A 13,641-nucleotide genomic window follows, 5' to 3' on the forward strand; every position below is an offset into this window, starting at 1 on the left:
GCCACTTACTGGAGGTGTGATACTGGGCAAGCTACTTACGCATTTCTGAGCTTTCCTATCCTAATCCACCTACCATTCTAAAGATAATATACTTAAGACACTAAGCACAGTGCTTAGCACTTGGTAAACATTCAATAAATTGTCAATATTGTTGTGGCTATATTAGTGAAAAACAAGATACATAATTCTATAACTACAATTATACCTGGGGGTGAGGAGCAAAAAGGAAAGGAATCTATATATATATAAAAAGCCAGTGACCATAACTCCATAAAGACCAGAACGACCGGTCACTATGACACCCACTGTGGCCAGTGAACCCACCCAATCGTGGGTGGGGCTGGCTGGCCGACCTCCTGCAGCCCCTCCTCCTGCCCAGCCTCACCCCAGGTCAGCCCTCCCCACCCCAATCAGGGCCAGGGCCAGCCAGCCAACCGCCTGTGTTACCTCCCCCTGGCCAGCCTTGCCCCCAATAGGTCCCCACCACCCCGATTGGCCCACAGCCTCTCCTGCCAGCCAGCTCCGCCCCTGATCAGCCCTGCCCACACCAATCGGAGGTGGGGCTGGCCAGCCAACCTCCCACAGCCCCTTCCCCGGCTGCTGACCCCCGACCAGCCCCCCCAACCCCATTTGGGGGCAGGCCGGCCGGCCCACTGCCCACAGCCCCTCCCCACGGCCAGCCCAGCCCCCAATTGGCCACCCACCCCAATCGGGGACAGGGCCCGCCAGCCAATCACCCTCAGCCCCTCCCCCCCACCGGCCTGGCCCTGATCGCCTGATGATTGTGGTGGGCTGGCCAGCCAACCTCCTGCCATCTCCTCCTCCTGACAGGCCCCGATTGGGGCCGGGCCAGCCAGACCCCCACTCATGCACGAATTTGTGCATTGGGCCTCTAGTACATAATAATGTTAATAACAATTGTCCCTGGATGGCAGGCCAATGAGGGATTTTTCTTCCCTTCCTCTGTATTTCCCAAAACATCTACAAAACCCTATTTTTTATTTCATTCCGGGGGGGGAGGGAAATGTATTTTTTAAAGCAAGGATTATGCATAGCAAAGAAAATCTTCATTAAGAAAATAAAAGCCCTAACTGATTTGGCTCAGTGGATAGAGCGTCGGCCTGCAGACTGAAAGGTCCCAGGTTCGATTCTGGTCAAGGGCATGTACCCTGGTTGCGGGCACATCCCCAATAGGAGGTGTGCAGGAGGCAGCTGATCGATGTTTCTCTCTCATCGATGTTTCTAACTCTCTATCCCTCTCTCCTCCTCTCTGTAAAAAAATCAATAAAATATACTTTTTTAAAAATCAAAATAAAAAAAGACCAGTGTTGTCTCCAGGCATTAGAAAATAAAGTCTTCTGTGGTGCACACAGGCCTCTCACGCGGGCAAATTATTGTAAAAGGCAGAAAAAAACACTTGCAGAATTTAGCATTTCCAAGTCACCCTGTTTTACTACTGAAAACAATGGTAAGTTCAAAGGCTTCTCTATTGCGTCTCATCCTCTGACTTCTACATTTCAAAAGGACTGGTAGTGATGAATAAAGGTGCAATACATTCATCTAAACACCTAACATTCTTTTATTCATGCAATTCATTAAAATTTTAGCTGTTATCAATCTTAGGGTTCCAGGTGTTAATGGCAACTCTAAATGAACGTCAAATGTAATCATTTGCATAAAAGCATTAGAATATGATTAATTGGTATTTTCATGCAGCAGTGATCTATTCTGCACTCCTAGAGCTGAAAAAAATTTTTCACTAAAAACATTTACCTACACAAACTCTTATGAAGTTGCGAAATGTTCTTGTTTTCATGTACTCAGCTACACTGATAGCATTTTCATTTGGGGGTCGTATTTCCTATTTCCTGATTTTAAAAGGCATTACAGTTGGGCACCCTAGAAAATCAGGCTGAGTTCCACGCCTTTCCTTGAATATTTATGTGTTCTGTTCCAACAGGACAGTAGAGATTAAATCAACTGGTGTTAACAAATTCCCATTTGTATATTTTAGCATGATATGAAAAATATACTCCAATTTCAAGGGACCTACACTTGAGTTGCCCTAAAAAAGTAAGTCATGGGGCTTAGGTAGAGAAGTGTCTTCAGAGAAGTGATTTATCCGTGCTGAATAAAAGCGGCAGCACTGGCAGCTCCGATCCAGTGATGATGGCTAAAGCATGCGCAGGCAGGTTCCCAAAAGCCTCGCAGGAATTTAGGCCACACATTAATGCACTAAAGATAAAATCAACTTGAAAATTTCTTAAATCAAATACCAATCCTGGAGTAATACTCTATGTGCAGGAGAACTAGCCAACAGGAATAGGGAGCCAATTATAAGCCATAAACCACTCTGCTCAGATGACCTGGTTTATTACTGGTAGGGCCCATTACACACAGTTTGCACAAGTTAAATCCACTTGTAACCGGACAAACAATGGGTCCGTGCTGCCCGTCACTACTGAAGCCAATGAAGCAGAGACAGGGTTGAATCATATGAGCGTTTATTCCAGTACTGCCAGCAGTATGGGAGAGCAGCAGGTCAGCCACAGAAATCTGCTCTCCACCCCATCATAAGCCAGTGGCTTATATAGTAAAAGCATAAAGAAAAAAGTAGGCGAAAGGGCAGTTTACAGATATGCAAAAGGACTAGGGGTCTTTAAAGGGCTTAGTGATGTGCAAGGGTTGGGGTTACAGGGGAAATAGCCAAAGGGAGTGCCAGATGGGCAATTAACAGGTAAGCAGGCTGGAGGCTTGCAAAGGCCTGCAGGTATGCAAAAAGGGCTGGGAATCTTCAAAGGGCTGGCAATTCTGGTTTCTGCAGCAAAGTTGTTAATCTTTTCATAATAATAGGCAGCTCCAAATGGAAAGGAGGGCTGCATCTCCAGGTCAGCTCTAGTCAGGGTAGAATGTGCCTTCTTTAATCAGAATAAAATAATCACGGTTAACAGGGCATGATCAGTATTTCTTACAATACTAGCTGGTTCCCCAAATTCTATTGCTGCCCCCTCTCACACTGACTAGACAGAACTGTTATACACAGGCATGCATACACTCCCCCCCACACACACTTAACATAGAGATGCAGCTCAATTAACAGGGACTCCTACTGTATGCAAAAAAAACCACAGCAACATCGTGAACATAACATCTTTCCATTCTACTATTGCCATACTGCTGAGCAATAGTAAGTGCCGATTTTAGAATCAAATGGGCCCAGATTCCAACACTAGCCCAGCCACCTACTTGTTATTTCATTTCTGTTTCCTCCTCTACAAAATGGGGATAGCAACGAGTAGAAGTCAATGAAGATTAAATGAGATAATAAGGCAATAATAAAATTCTGAGCACAGCCTTACTCGGCTCATTTTGGCTAATGTCAGCCTCTTATACCTCCATCTTCCTGACAGCCCGACCCCTAAACAGCAAAGGAGACAGAGGCATCACATTGTCACACTTGCCAGTGAACTCCCCCAGGGTGGTTGGCAAGGTTGCAAGCAGTGAGGTATTCTCACTGCTTTCATTTGCATTGTGTGACCTGCAAGAGGAACAGAGTGGGGGCAGTTTTACAAATTTTCCCCACACTGGCCAGATATCCCCGTTGTGGTAAATTAATCCCTTGAAATGCCAATGCAGATCTACTGGCCACCTTTTCATGTAACCTGGGCTCTGGTGGCTAAAAGGAAAGATAGTCTTCTACCCTCTTCCTCTGTTGTTCCCTTAATTGAGGCCCCAACACTTCTGTGCTTGCTTACTGCAAGCCTTCATCAACCCACTGTCCTTTCAGCCTCTACTCTCTCCAGTTCATTCTGATTCATTCCACTGATGTTTATGGCATGCCTAGCACAAATCAGGCACTGAGTTTGCACAACTGGTATGACATCTAATTTAAGGAGCTTCTTGAATAACCTTTGTGAACACAGATCAGACTATATAGCTCCTGCGTTTCCCCATTGCCCAAAGCAGAGATTGCCAACTCGAGACCCTGATTCAGAATGGCCTTGGTGTGCCTGGGCATAGACAGTTTGAATAAATCACATAGTTAACAATGATGTTTCCTCTTGATTGAGATACAGTTAAGTAAACTTTCAAATTTCTTGCTAAGATACATAATATCCTCTGCAGTATGACCCCAACCTTCCCAGCTGCACCAAATCAATTTGGCCTCTACCTAAATTTCGCCTTCACTCCTCACCACACTCCAGCCATACTACCCACTGCTGCTCCCTGACATACCAAGCTCATCCTTCAAGTTACTCATATTGTTATGCACATTTGATTAGAAAGTGCTTCCTCTACCCTCACATAGCATTTGTACATAGTAGGCTCTTTCCCCTTCCTCAGAGACCTTCCTTGACCTTGACTCCATACACTGGCCCCTTACAGACTTTCATCCTAGCTTCCTAGCACTAATCACTCTCAAAGTGTATTGCCTATTGCTGTAGCTGTCTATTCTTTTCCACTTTTATTTATATTTCCACTAGAATTTGAGCCCTACAAGGCTAGACTTGGTCTTATTTACTACTATATCCTTAGTGCCTAGAATAGTGTACAGTATATGGCAGGTGCTCAAATACTCACCAAATAAGTCATCATTCTTCCTATAGGTACTTCAGGCACAGTACTTAACATGCTATTTGTACAATCCCTTCAAATCAAGGTTCTATTGGTTATTAAGAAAGTGACTCAAACTGCTTTAAATAAGGGGCAAGGGAAGGGGCAGAGACCACTGAAAGGACTCTAGGAGAAGCATACATCAGACCCCATGGGAAAGTGGAACTCAGAATTTGGGTGGAGCTACTCCCAGGCCATAGTCTCTCCATTTTGCTTCCCTAGGCTGCTGCTCCCTCCTCCTCCCTCTGGCATGTTTACTCATGTCACATATGACTCAACACATGCCCTGGTCCTGCTGGCTCCTCACATCCAAGAGTCTCCCTGAGTTGAAACTGAGAATCTGGCCCCTGGTTAGCTTTGAGCCAACTGTATCTCTGACCCAATTAGTTGTGGCCTTGCGGGTAGAGAGGGAGGCACAAGGAAGGAGTGTATTATCTAGAGTCTAATGAGGACCAAACCTGCCTGGCACAAATCCATAACCCTCCAGAGACCAAACATGCCATTTCTCCCAAGCATACCGGGCTCATTCAACTTCCACAACTTATTTCTTCTGCCTGAAGTTTACTTCCCTTACATCACCCTTATTTCTAAGTGTACAATTCAGAGGCATTTAGCACATTCACAGTCATGTAACCATCACCAGTCTAATTCCAGGCCATTTTTAACACCCCAAAAAGAAACCACATACCCACTAGCAGTCATTCTCTATTCCCACCCCCACCCCAGGAAACCACTAACATTTTCAGTTCTCTCCAGTATACATCAGAAGTTGGACCCCAGCTGGCATAGCTCAGTGGTTGAGTCTCAATCTATGAACCAGGAGATCACTGTTCAATTTCCGATCAGGGCACATGGCTGGGTTGCGGGCTTGGTCCCCAGTGTGGGGCATGCAGGAGGCAGCCAATCAATGATTCTTTCATATCATTGATGTTTCTCTCTCTCCCTCTCCCTTCCTCTCTGAAATCAATAAAAATTTATATATATTTTTTAAAAGTTGGATACTGGACATACTGGAACTGCTGGGTAATCTGACAACTGTTTAACTTTTTGAGAAACTGTCCAATTGTTTTCTAAAGCAGCTCCACCACTCCACATTGCCATCAGCAATGTGTAAGAATCCAGTTTCCCCACACCCTTATTGTCCATCTGTTTTATTACAGCCATCCTCATGCATGCGAAGTACTATCTCGTGCATCAACCTTTTCTACCTCACACTTCAAAGTCCAGCTCCAATATGATCACCATGGAACTTCCTAAGGTGCTCCAGGGTAGGTTTAATAACTCCCTTCTCCACAGTACAATCACTTATGCCTCTATTAGTGCCCATTCATTCAATATTTACTGAGCACTGACTACATGTCAAGCACTATTCTAGGTGAAGATATAGTAGGAAAAAAAATACCTGTGCCCTTGTGGAACTTATTCTGATGGGGAAAGACGATAAAAAGTCTGTGACAGAGAAAGACAAGTACCTTATGATTTCACTCATATGTGGAATCTAATGAACAAAATATAAACAGATTCATAGATATTCATAGACTGACAGCTGTCAGAGTGGGGGCTGGGTGAAAAAGGTGAAGGAATTAAGCAAAGGGAAAAAAAACTCATACAGACAACCGTATGGTAATTACCATAGGAAAAAAGGAGTGGGGGAGGTAGAAGAGAGTATAAAGGGGGGATAAATAGTGATGGAAGGAGATTTGACGTGGGGTGGTGAACACAATATACAAATGATGTATTATAGAATCGTACACACGAGACCTATATAACTTTATTAACCAATGTCACCCTAATGAATTCAATTTAAAGAAATTTAAGTCTGAAATGATGGTGCTATGAAGGAAACTAAAGCATAGCAGGGTGACAGAACATGCAAAAATCTGTTAGTTTTCTATTGCTGCTGTAATAAATTAACCTAAATTTTTGGTTACCGCTTAAAACAGACTTATTATCCCACAGTTCTGTAGAAGTCCCAGGTGGGACTAAAATCAAGGTATTGGCAGGCTGAATTCCTTTTTGGAGGCTCTAGGGAAGACCATTTTCTTCATTTTTCCAGGTTCTAGAGGCGCCTTCCTCTTATCTTCCAAAGTCAGCAACACTGCACCACTCCAACCATTCTTCCCTAGTCACATCTCCTGACTTCAGCCAGGCAAGATTCTCTGCTTTTAAGGACCTATGCAATTATCTCAGGCCCACTCAGATACCCAGGATAATCTCCCTATCTCAAGGTTCTCAACATAGTGCCGGCCACAAAGTCCCTTTAGCCATGTAAGATCCCAGGGATTAAAAACGTAAACACCTTGCGGGGCGGGAGCATTATACTGCCTACACAGTAAATGAACAAAATGAGTGATCCATTGTCATATGCTGATATGTCAAAAAAAAAAAAAAGCTAAGGATTGAGAACTGACCGTTGAATTAAGTAGGTTCTGGTGACCTTTACATAGGCAGTTTCAGTGGAGTCAAAATCCTCATTCAAAGTGGGTTCAAAAGAGAAAAGTAGAGTGGATAACTGAGTTTTGCTATAAAGACAAGAGAAAGGGGATGGTATCTGAAAGGATGGATGTGGGTCAAACATGGAATAAATAGCATGTTTACAGGCTGATGGGACTGACCTAGTAGAGGGAAATGAACAGGACAAAAGAATGGTTGAATCTGGGCCCACTGAGCAGAGGGGGTTGGAATCTAGTACAAGTAGAAGAGCTTGCCCTGCAACTGGAGGAAAGGCAGAGCATGCAAGAAGATGTCAATGGGCGAGTAGATGTGATAGTAGGAGCCTGTGGACATTTTCTTGTTTCTATTCTTTTAAATGTCACAAGCTGAGAGAGACAAAGTGGGAAAGTGTAAGGTTTCAAGGAGCATGAAAATATGAGACAGAGAAATGTAGTAGGATTGGCAGATGGTACAAAGGTCTACTTTAAACACAGAGGTCATGCCTAGCCTGTTTGGCTCAGTGGATAGAGCATCAGTCTGTGGACTGAAGAGTCCCAGATTCAATTCCGGTCAAGGGCATATGCCTGGTTTGTGGGCTCGATCCCCAGTAGGGGGCATGCAGAAGGCAGCCGATCAATGATTCTCATCATTGATGTTTCTCTTCTCTCCCTCCCTTTCCCTTCCTCTCTGAAATCAATAAAAATAAAAAATAAAAACACAGAGGTCATGACTTTAGCCAGCAAGTTCAGTTGCACAAGTGCATAAGTGGCATACTAAACTTAACCAAAAAGGGAGTTGAGCCAGGCAAGTACATATAATGAAACAAGAGATGGAGCAATCTGTGTAGCCAAAAGTGACTGTAACTGACCATAAGACACTGAATCTAAGCTGGATAATGCACATGAACTGGAAAATTAAGAACAGGTGAATGGATCACTGAATTATGTCACACAGTACTGTAATCACTCACTGTTTATGTCTACGTAGCTAACTCCTCTTGTAGATGGGTACTCCAAAGTGGGATCAGTCTTTTATTTTCATTCTTGGTACTTGAACATGTAAGTTTGTTATCTAAATGGATGGGTGAAATGCCTACCAATGGTTTAAGGGAAATTGCCCACCTCCAATCCTATGATATATAGATTTTCTCCTCCCTCAGTTCTTTAAGAGTTCAAGTTACAATGCTTCATCAAAACCTATGGTATAAACAAAGTCCTTTGGAATGAGACAAGATGCTGAATTCCTACAGTGTTGTGTCCAAGAACTGAACCAGAAAATGTGCAGATGTATCCCAGTAAGTTTGCCCTTACTGAAACCTGGGTGGCATGAAATCTTTGAACTTCCCAACCTCTATTTCACCTCCTTGCAGTAATTAGCAGGACCTAAAGCAGACCTTAAGAATACCAAGTTTTCTAGGGAAGCAAATGAAACTCAACCTGGAGTGGAGAACAAATGCACAAACAAAGAGCATGTAAAATATGTTTATTGTTCTTTAAAAGGGTTCAGGGTTTGGTTTTAAATCAGGCTGCACACCTTTCATCAGTCTGACATCTCTCTCACCATGTCAAACTGGCTTCAGCTAGCAATACTTCATTAAGTCCAAAAGATTAAAAAAAATTAATTTTGAGGAAGAAAATCCAGTTCTGAGAACAATTAACATTAGTCTGCAATTTAAAACAAAATGAGGGCTAATGTTTCATGTTGTTTTACACACTCTTCTCATACAGAACCAGGAATGTAATTTTCCTAACTCAGGCAGGCACTGATACTGGTGGACACACACACACATGCGTGCGCGCGCGCACACACACACACACGCACACACACACACGCGCACACACACACACACACACACACACACACACACCTGTTTTTCTGTCTCTCCCTGTCTCCCCCTCTCCCCAAAACAACAAAAATCAGAGCCTGTCAAAGGAAAAAGGTTTGGTATGATATTGATCAAAACCCTTGGAGTCAACAGACAGTCTATCTGAGCTTAGAGAATATTCTGTTTTGATCTTGAGCCTATATTAAAGGAATCTATTGTCATGTTCTGAAATAAAGAATTTTGGATAGTACCATCATTTACCACTTTAAAATCCTAGAAACAATTCCAAAAAGCATTATTTAGTTTTGTTTTGTGGGATGGGGAAAGAGAGCATCTACAGATTTTCATTTAAAGAGCTCAAACAACTCCAGCATAGGAGATAGGCAGTTCACAGCGCCAGCCAACATCTGAGGTATCACCAGTGACAAAATCCCGGTCCATTCCTACTGGCCTAGCTGATCCTAACAAAATGGGAAGTTTATGGCTCTGCATAGCAAATTCCAGCAGGACAAGATGACCCTAAACCTTTATTCAAATTCTTAGAAGCAGAGCACTAGGAAGTGTGTAATATTTAAATGAAGAGTGCAAGAGGCTCTGATGGTGTCCTTCAACTTGCTTTGTCAATACAGCCTGGTCACAACTGCCTTCCACAAAAGAGCAGAACGATAGTTTTCTAGATCAGCACATTGAACCCCACAAAGAATCGGCAAAAATGACACTACACCAATTTCACTAGCAACACAGTCCTTTTGCTACTGGTTGGGCTGCTTTACATCTCTCTCCTACCCTGTTAGGCCTGTGGACACATACTCACTAGGCATTGTTGGTTTTATCTCATAAAGAACCTAGTAAGAAAATAACAAGGCAATCAGTGGTTAAACTGAACTGTACATATAGGGGGCAGTTTGGAAAATACCCATAATAGGCATTTTCTCAAGTCCAAAATATTGTGTCTTTGCTGCTATTCCACTACCTGTTCCTGAAAATTCAGAGTACAAATAAGTCCTAAAATAAAAATTTTTAACTACCAGCATTCTCTGACATCATTAGACAGAAAAGCAGAGTAATGCTACATACAGCCCACAGTTCTACAAGGTGTAGAAAGTGTGCTCTGTCTGGACACATCTTTAGTGATGAACTGGAGTACTCCCCTTCAGAAAACAAACATTTCTGGAATACCCACTTAGCTTCATTGGTTGAAAAGAGAAGAATTTGACTCTCAGCTAAGTTCTTTGAAAAAAAGAGACTCCTCTTAAAATGCCATGTCCCCAACTAACTTACCAAAACAAAAACTCAAACAAAAGGCTCTTGGCTACTTTGCCTAATGTTGTATAGAGTTTTCAAGGAAAGAAACTAACATGAACACCCCATCATCAGTAAAAACTAAAAACCACCTGGATCATATAATATATATGCCACTGCCTTTTTTTTTTTTTTTTTTTGATTTTTTTTTTTTTTTTTTTCTAAAAGTGCCCAGGTGGGCTTAAGGCTGCCAGACTGCACGCACATCTACAGCAACAAGGGCTTCTCTTATTCCATCTACAACTAGTATCAGGGGAAAGGAGGAATAGGGAAAAGGAGAGAAGAGAGAAAAATTGTAGCCCCCACCCCCTAACCCCAAATAACAAAAAAAGAAAGAAATTCCACAACAGGGAGATAGATCTATGTGCCAAGCATAATGGAAGAGTGTGCTCCCCAAAGAGAAGGTTCTGCACAGGCTAATGTTCTGCTGGTTTTCCTTAGAGACCTATTTTGAAAAAGTTTAAAAAGACAGGAGATTTTGAAATAATTCAATCCTGGCAGAAATTCAAACTCCAACACTAAGAGCAAAACCATTCTCCACTGAAGTAATCCCTTTTTTCTTTATCTTTTTCTTTTCTTAAACATTTTATTCATGTTATAGAGGGATTTCTGTTTTTGTTTTTGTTTTTTGTATTCCAATCATTAGGAGAGTGGTTGAGGAGTACTGAATCCATCACCACTTTGATGACACAGTCAAGATTCCAGATTCACATTTCCAGGTACCAAGAGTTCCCTCTAAATGCCACAATCAAGTCAGCCTTCGTTTATATTTCTTTCTACTGAACACAGCAATGCCCATTGGTATCTCTGAAGCGTAATCGCATCTTAGGTCGGTATTTCTCCAGGTAAAGCAGCTGTTTGGAATTGAATGCTCCCCTTCTTTTTCTGAAAATACAAGAATGGCAAACTTTAACGTGTACAAAAAAGAGCTGCCTTATTCTCTGAAATGCATTATATATGGCCTAAGGCCATTCTAACACCACAAAGCCGAAAATCACCATTTCCCATACAACATCACTTCTTAAGTTTAAATAAGAACTTTCTGTGCCTTCTGAGAAAAGGGAATAGACAAATTTTCTTTGCTGACTCTTACTACTCCGTTTAATATCAGAATGATTTATCCAGAGATATCTAACTATACTCTTTACCAATTAGCTTAACATATTCTTCAGACTAGAATTGGTAGCAAGTATTTAGGATGCATGAGTATTTATATGAAGCAGCAGGAACAGATGGCATTTCTTGAAATATGTTACCTTCCTAGAGCTGCTACCATTCATTTCATGCCATCATTAATAGTCTTTTTTCGTCCGTTCCTTCTTTTTCTTCTTTCTCCTCTTTTTAAAGAAAAGAGGAAGGGCTAAGAAAATAAATGCCAAAAAATTCTGGACAGCAAAATATCATGGCCTATCACTCCAGACTGAGGCCAAGATTCTGTCTGGGCACTACCATCCTGATTTTATGCCTGAACAGGTCACTTATGAGTCCCAGGTGATTAACTGCTCCTCTACAGATTCTGGTTTGCCTCTTGGTCATAGAAACTGCATTTTAAAGATATTTTGGACATCCATTAAAAGAGACACAAGATCACTGAGACTCTTCTACCTAGGTATTCATTTTAAAGATTCCTAGATATTCAAGTCATATACTGGACATATTCTACGATGTCCACATTTGCTCCCTAAATTAGATATCCTTTAAATCTGGGAGCTAGTAGTTTTACGAGTCTCTTTATCACTTGCTCTTTTTGATAATCTTCAAACAAACAACATTTTAAAGCCAAAGGCAGCAGGTTATTCCAGACTAGAAATGGATACTTTCCATAATTCCTTCCTCTTGTATGATCTTGCTTTATATGTTTCTGAATATAAAGTTTCATACTCACTGTCTTATAAACTGAACTGCATCTTCATACTTCATTCCACATTCAATCAAAGCAAGTGCAACCAGTACAGGTGCCCTGCAGAAAGAAACTCAATTGTAAATACCCACACATCTTTAGAATTAAATTTTTTTAAAAATCCAGATTACGTTACCAAAACTGTCTGATTTTTGTTACAAATCGATTTTAATATCATTTCCTTATCAATTACTACAATGATGCTACACTTCAACAAAATCCTTTTCATGAGCTAGGAGAGAGGGTCAGAAAATTGATAATTAGGATCAGTCTCAATATAAGTATGTATTTTTTAATGTAACAAAGGAAATGAAGTTTTTTTTAAAAGTCCATAACAGGGCACTGACTTTAGACTACCTAAATTAACCCAAGTCAAATTAATAATGCTACCTTTGCTCTTTAAGATAAGAACTGAAACTTAGAAACTTTACTAAACTATAAAAAAAAAAGGAAAACAACAAAAGGGCTAAGCAGAGGTAAGAACCTGAGTCACCACTGCCTGCACTAATGTTTTGAGTCAAAGTACACATCATAAATTGACCTTTAACCTTCTGTTGATGAGAGTGTTGCAACACCATTCCATGCAATGCTCAAGGAAAAAGGGTTTTTAAAAAAAATCAAAATTACTTTTCATTCTCCATTAAACTTCACATCTCCTTTCAGGAGTTTAAAGTTCAGCCATCTGCTCTCCACCTTCTCACTTCCCACACATCTCAATCCCAAATTAAGCATGTACAGATATTTTTAATGTTGTTGCACATTTCAAAGACCTGAACCTTTGGTTAGTTGATACAGCAAGAAAACTGAATTAAGAGTATATTTTTAGCTCAAAGATTAGACAATTACATTAAGTCATTTTCAGAACTGAACCATCACCCACTAAATCTAGTATGGCATCAGAATCAGACAACCAATGAAGCACAAAAAAGCTTTTGTTCTCATTTCCTTTCCTTTCAGGCAATTAAATATTTAGTGTAATAAATGAAAATTTCTACCCAAGTAAAGTATTTGATAATGAATTCACAGACGAAAGGGTAAGACCTTACCTTCCCAATCCTGCAACACAATGCACTGCAACACAGCAACCTGGTTCTTCACGAAATTTGGTTTTTAATAGGTTTAGCCAATCGTCCACTATCTGATTAGGGGGTGGTGCACCATCATCAAATGGCCAATCCTGGAAAGAAAAAAATCTTTTACATTAAATTGGTATTTTCTCCAGGATTAACATCCTAATACTGAATAGCTGAACAATACACAGGGTGGGCCTACTTGAACTAACTATACCATATATACCTATTCTTAATAACAGGATTCTGGTCACTGCTGAAAAATGACCCAAGATAGAAATTCAAGTGTGCCAAATAACTTAGCCTTCTTCAATAAAATGTAATCAGCGTCTAATTTTATCTTATGGAAATCTCTTATGATAGTGATAAGAAATTAGTATTCCTCAAATATTTTGTCTGAATCAATCTTTAAACAGACATAAGAGAAAACTGTAAGCCAAGACAAAGTAAGAGAAGATACACCTGTCGATATGATTTAAAAGTCCACTCTGGCAAAG

At 41.1% G+C, this 13,641-nt stretch overlaps 1 protein-coding gene across 9 annotated transcripts in view; it reads right to left on the reverse strand.

Annotated features, from left to right (window-relative positions):
- Positions 1-8,514: 8,514 nt before the first annotated feature.
- The window catches only part of PTP4A2 (protein tyrosine phosphatase 4A2), a 32,980-nt gene continuing 27,853 nt past the window's right edge, over positions 8,515-13,641 (reverse strand). For all 9 annotated transcript variants that reach the window (XM_080653857.1, XM_080653852.1, XM_080653854.1 and 6 more), the window contains 3 exons: positions 13,121-13,251; positions 12,060-12,134; positions 8,515-11,059 (listed from right to left, as the gene is read on the reverse strand). In XM_080653857.1, the coding sequence (XP_080509983.1) occupies positions 10,951-11,059; positions 12,060-12,134; positions 13,121-13,251 (315 nt within the window). In that variant the 3' untranslated portion in view covers positions 8,515-10,950. The remainder of the gene's footprint in view (positions 11,060-12,059; positions 12,135-13,120; positions 13,252-13,641) is intronic.

This window comes from Plecotus auritus (assembly GCF_963455305.1).
Source record: "Plecotus auritus genome assembly, chromosome: 2".
Taxonomy (NCBI): Eukaryota; Metazoa; Chordata; class Mammalia; order Chiroptera; family Vespertilionidae; genus Plecotus; species Plecotus auritus.